The 6000-nt window shown below is 49.7% G+C and overlaps 1 protein-coding gene across 6 annotated transcripts in view; it reads left to right on the top strand.

Annotated features, from left to right (window-relative positions):
- The first annotated feature begins 598 nt into the window (after window positions 1–598).
- The window catches only part of Klp31E (kinesin-like protein 31E), a 92165-nt gene continuing 86763 nt past the window's right edge, over window positions 599–6000 (top strand). For 5 of the 6 annotated variants that reach the window (XR_013309903.1, XR_013309902.1, XM_077643751.1 and 2 more), the window contains exon 1: window positions 619–910. Coding sequence is in view for 4 of the 6 variants with exons in the window: in XM_077643751.1 (XP_077499877.1) it covers window positions 876–910 (35 nt within the window). In the remaining 2 variants the exon portion in view is untranslated. Of the gene's footprint in view, window positions 911–6000 lie in introns of all 6 variants that reach the window. The other variant, XM_077643748.1, reaches the window with a different exon arrangement.

Genomic DNA, 6000 nt, shown 5'->3' with positions numbered 1-6000 from the left:
CTTATCGGCCAAACGCCCCTCGTTTGTGGGAAAAGGCAAATCTGTAAGAACCCCTGACTTTGAACATTCCCGCGATGACTAGCTTCGTAGCGATTGTGTGGTATAGTGGCGCTACCTATCAGGAAGCAATCGCACTGCAACACAGGCTGGGCTTGGCCTCTGAGATTAATATCCGGGCCTGAAACTCGCTTCGTAGCGCTTGTGTGGTATAGTGGCGCTACCTATCAGAAGACAATCTCACTGTGACGCGTAAATGCGCATGGCCTCCGAGATTAAAATCTTAGGCCCGAAACTCGTGACTTGCGAATGAGAGGAAGGAACAAATATCTTTTCTTTATCGTGTTCTTCATATATTGTGAACAGCTGCAGTACGCACTGCTGTCTTCCAGGCATGCAGGGAATCGAGGGAAACTGCTTCGTAAAAATCTGTGGCAGTAGCGATTATCGTGGCCTCCGCGATTGGAAGCTCCACAACGAGTACTATTATGCTTGCGTTTGACTTCCACAGATGGGGCTCTTGTGGTGTTGTGTTTCGTCTGTCAGCTCATAGGTGTCTCTACTTGTCGCGCGCGTTGCCTGTTTTTCCTTCACCTGAGTTAGTGACGTATAGGAAAGAGTGCATAAAGCAGCCGGTTGCCGAACCTGGCGGTGGTTTTTAGTTTTGAGACGTCGCTTGTGTTGTGTTGCTGCTGCCTTCGCATTCGCCGTTGACACGCGGAAGCGTTGACTGTGACGTGAATGCGTTTGCTCGCGCTCTCGTTGGGTGCATCGGACAACGAAGAAATAAGCTCGTGTCCGCGAGGATGCTGTAGGGATGAGTGCAATTGAGCGCTAAGCACGCCAGCCGCCGTCGCCGAGCCTCTGCCAGCCGCAAAATGGGCGACGACACCAGTGTTCGGGTAGCCGTCCGGTAAGCTTGCCTCCTGCCTTTGCACCTGACTTTGACGTATCTCAGGTGGCTCCGTGTTTGACCGGAGCCCTTTCGTCCGATCGCCACTGTTCAGGGCTAGCAGTTTTACGTGGCGAAGCGAGTCTCATTCATGACTTTAAAAGGGGAAAGGACCACCTCTTTTCGAGCGTGCGTCAATTTGCGCGAGAGCGCGTTTTTCCGCGTAGGTTGACGCTTGTAGGCTGGCGTGCTCGGGGATCGAAATCAGCCCACGCCGAGAGCCTCAAGGACTGATGGCAGGAGCGGCTGCAGCTAGCCGTCGTGCGACCACCATTGATCTCGTGCTACCCCTGTGCGCGATGCTGACCACGGCCGGTTTGTTTTGACACTGAGTACTGGCGCGCTTGCATTTGCACGAGCGCGAAGTGGATGCCTTTGCCCTCGTTAGCTGTCTGTACGTTGCATCGCAACTCTCGCGCAGCTACCTTTTCGACCTGCGTATGTAGTATACTGCCGGCGTTCTCGTCGCGAAATCCGAGGCAGGTCCGGCTCCCCCTGCGCGAGCTTCCAATTGTTCGCCGGCGTCGTCTGCGCGAGGGCTCTTCACGCCCGGACACAATAGCTTCCTTTTGTGAACGTTGCGGGCGGTTTCTTCTTTTTCTTGCCTGCCTAGATGTTCAGCTGGCGTGGTATCCCGGGAGGCAATTTCGCTCCTCGTATTTTTTGGCTCGTTGTCTACGGCTTTTCTTTTTTATTAGCGTTTGCTTTCTGCGCGCGTTGCCTGGGTCGCCTTATTTGTTCCGTGTCTGTGCCGCCTTTGCAGCAACGCCGAGGTCGTCGGAGCGTGAATTTGGGCACGGGGAGAAAAGGCATCGGCCGACCTGCCGTTATTACGGGCTTATCGCATCCGCGAACGACGCTCTGCGTCATAAAAAAAAAAAAAAAGTAGTCAACGTGCGAGCGGCACACTTCACAGAGCGTCATCCTTTGTGACGGCCGATGCTTCCAGTGTAGTACTTTCAAACCGCGAGGGGTGTGTTTGTGCGCGTGTCGCGTGGCAGAGCCTACCCTCTCTTCGGTTAGGTCCGCGAAAAAGAACCGTATAGAGTTGGATGCCACTTAATTATGCGAATGATCGGTTGTATACTCTCACATTCTGACCTGGTTTCTTTCGCCGGCGTTGACCCTCCCCCCGCATTGTTTTCTTTTTATCCGAGACCAGGTTGCACGGGCGTGTTTGTGGCGTTGACATTGATTCCATATCGGAACGAGGGCAGATAAAGTGCTGCGTAGCTCCATATACGCGTCAACCCGGTCGCCGGTGACCTTTTTCCCGCACTCCAAACAAATAGGCTTCTCTGGCTTATCTGATAAGCCGAGACCGATGCGATCTCACGCTGGGCGAAACCTCATCCGTAGACCTCTTCAGGGCTTTCGCGTACGTAATAGGCTGTATGAATTACTTGTTATCGGGCGCTATAATTTCGCGCACGTGCCAGATGTTGACTAATCGCTCATTGGCCTTGTGGCAGTGAGAACTCTCTATTCTGATCGCGTGTAAAATAAGAGTAACGGCGGCATGACGTGCATTTGTCCGAATTGTGCGCGATTTTTCTGTCAAAGGTGGCTTGGCTTGTGAGCAATTGTTCTGAAATTATACGCGCTCGTATGCTGCCATTAATAGCAAGCGTAGTCACCTTAGCCTAGATCACTGCATATAAATAATAATGTTGGAAAATGGCGTTCTTCTAATACGCCGGTTTCAATTTTAGATATTCGGTTCTAACCGAAAAACATGTGTTTTTGGCATGCACACAGCGCTGTTATTATAGAAAAAAACTTCCATTATGCGGAATTGAAGTAAGTTGCTCCGCTCTTTTAAAACATGCCTTTGGAGACAGGGCGATTCTACGCCATCGCCAGACGTCGTCTGTTAATGTAACGCTGTCCAGTGTCACTATAGCCGCTTAAAGCAGTTACCGTGTTAAGCAGGTTTCTCATGCATAGGCGTCACAAAAGAAAAAAGTCATGTTCTTGTAACCGCAGTAGTTGAGCGGCAGTTCCATCGCCATGGTCAGCACGCAGACCACGTGATGTCCCGCCCTCTCGCGCTCATTCTAGCGCAACAGCCCAGCGAATAAACCTTTTAGAAACAAACTTCCATTCGCGTTTTTGTCGAACATTTCGTTCATATACCGCCCGTTACTTTTTCGCTGCTGATATCATTTCCTTCTTCAGACTTACAAGAGCAAAGATAAACTGTATGACATTTAACCGCACAGGAGTAGGACATTATATCACCCAAATAAGGCGGTCATTTATCCGTAGAAAATAATATTCGCGGAAAAAGAAACAAACTGCGCTGTGAAAAAAAACTCATAAGAAAAATCCGCCGAATTTATTAAACAGAAACCGAAATGCTCAACCCCTACTAACAATCCGCCGCGGTGGCTGAGTGGTTATGGCGCTCGGTTGCTGCCCCGAAAGACGCGGATTCGATCCCGGCCGCGGCGTTGGAATTTCGATGGAGGCGAAATTCTAGAGACCCGTGTACTGTGCTATGTCAGTGCACGTTAAAGAACCCCAGGTGGTCGAAATTTCCGGAGCCCTTCACTGCGGCGTCCCTCATAGCCTGAGTCGCTTTGGGACGTTGAACCCTCATAAACCAAACCAACCCCTACTTACAATATACTCTCCCCCGCCCCGCGTACTGATCGCATATGCAGCGTCCGACATCGATCTCTTCCTAGAATGGGCCAGCGTAGTTCGGGAAAGCCAACTTCCAGAGCGGTTTCGGGCACTGGTAAAAATGTCGATGTTTCGATATAGAGGGGTCCATACATTCCAATCGTGCAAAGTTAGTTTGTTCGATGCGCACAACCGATGGTTGAAAGAGCTCTAATTACTAGTTGCGACTGCATTGTCTTGTTCATTGTTTCGCATGCATTGTCTTGATGAAGGAGTTCTGGTTTCGTTTCTTGTCACTAATTTATCCACTGCATGAATGAAGCCAATATTGTCGAAACAAGGGAAGCATAGATTTTTTTGCTCTGAAATGGAGTTGTTGATTAGTTGAAAATTAATTATGAAATCATTCTAGACATCGGATAACTTTTAAGAAAATGGTTAATAATAATAATAATTGGTTTTTGGGGGAAGGGAAATGGCGCAGTATCTGTCTCATATATCATTGGACACCTGAACCGCGCCGTAAAGGAAGGGATAGAGGGAGTGAAAGAAAGGAAGAGGTGCCGTAGTGGAGGGCTCCGGAATAATTTCGACCAGAAAATGGGTAGAAACTACGATCGCAGGTCGCCGGTAAGAGCTGAACCCACGACCTCAGCGTGTCGCGAACGGTTCCAGGTTCTACCAACGGAGATACAGCTGTTCTAGATGTCCGTTTAAGATGGCCCGCAGATGTCCGGGGGTGGCGCTGGTGAACGCAGTCAAGGTTAGGCACCACTAACTTGGACTTCACTCGAAAGGGGAAGCTACTTCCTCCGTAGCTCGTACGGCTCAGGTGGTAGAACACCATACGCTACGTGCGGAAGTCGTGGGTTCGAATCCTACTGTCTACATGTGGTGGCATTTTATGAACTGCCCTTTGTGAAGAGTTGTAATTTAAAATGATGACGCATTTGGTTTCCCACTTAAAACGCCTCCTGCATTTAAGAAAAAATTCGCCGCGGTGGCTCAGTGGTTACGGCGTTCGGCTACTGATCCGGAGTTCCCGGGTTCGAACCCGACCGCGGCGGCTGCGTTTTTATGGAGGCAAAACGTTAAGGCGCCCGTTTGCTGTGCGATGTCAGTGCACGCTAAAGATCCCCAGGTGGTCGAAATTATTCTGTAGCCCCCCACTACGGCGCCTTTTTCTTCCTTTCTGCTTTCACTCCCTCGTTTATCCCTCCCCTTACGGCGCGGTTCAGGTGTCCAATGATATATGAGAGATACTGCGCCATTCCCTTTCCCCCAACACCAATTATTATTGTTATTATTTAACAACAAGAAAATGCTGCCCTACGCGCTTCCTCTTGGTTTCAGTGACTGTTGACTTCTCTGTTCAGATTTCCCCGTCGGATTTTATGGGGATTTTTTGTTTTGCTTGTATCTTCCCCTCTTTGTGTTACAATTTCCCCCGCTAAATTTCTGTGAAACTCTTTCGCCCTGGGGCATTCGTAGTAAATAGCGTCGCATCTCGGTAAGTGGCGCAGTCCAGTATACATGGGGTTTTGAGCCTGAGTAAGTTTGTTTCTTCCCAGTGAATGTGAATGAAAGAGGCGGGGACCTGTTGTCTGTTTTTCGTGCTTCCATAACTGCGAAAAAAAAACTGTAGCTTGCTTCTTTTTTTTCGTGCTTTATCTTCCCTGAGAATTTTGATCTTCGGTACAAATTCTGGGGCTCAGTCCGTACGCCCGCCACTGGTGCTGCTGGCGCCACTATCGACGAGATCATCAGCGCATGCGCAGTCCGCTGTCTATAGCCGGCAACGCGAAATCGCTAACAGTATAGGCCGTCGCCTGATTTTTTTTTTTTTTTGCCTTTGTATAGTGCATTGTGTGGGATCGTTCCGCAGCCAAGGAGCGTCTCCCGCGAAACAGCATTCGTATGCACCCTGCCCAAATAGTAGTGCGACTTTGAAAGCAGTTCAAAACCTAGCAATTTTCTGCGAGCACTCCTGGAGAGCTAGCAGCACCAGATACTGTAGCTAGTTTTGAACAGGTTGCGTGTACGAATGCAAAGGAAGACAGTTTTTAACACTTTTGAGTGTATCCTGGACTACAGCATCTACAATGATAGCGTTCAGAAGCTAGGTCATATACCACCTTACGGCTTAGCTAGCATCTGTCGCAGGCGTCTTGATGGCGGACCGCGCATGTCATCCCAATGCGCACCGGAACGGATGACGATAAGCCGACCAGATATGCGCATCCTTTCACGGTGGTTCTGGTCCACCAAAATGGCGGCCGGTGTAAGCCACCCTCTAGAGCTGCAGCTTCACCGCCATGCCACCACTTCAATTTCTCGTGACTTAGCTGTCGAAGTAATTCGCGCTAGTAATAAAAAAAAGTGTAATCAAGCGCATTCGTTTTGTCTAGGACGGATGGAGCGTG

Source organism: Amblyomma americanum, chromosome 11, assembly GCF_052857255.1.
Source record: "Amblyomma americanum isolate KBUSLIRL-KWMA chromosome 11, ASM5285725v1, whole genome shotgun sequence".
NCBI classification, from domain to species: domain Eukaryota; kingdom Metazoa; phylum Arthropoda; class Arachnida; order Ixodida; family Ixodidae; genus Amblyomma; species Amblyomma americanum.
The sequence above is the reverse complement of the archived record's forward strand: the minus strand, read 5'-3'. Positions and strand labels throughout refer to the sequence as shown.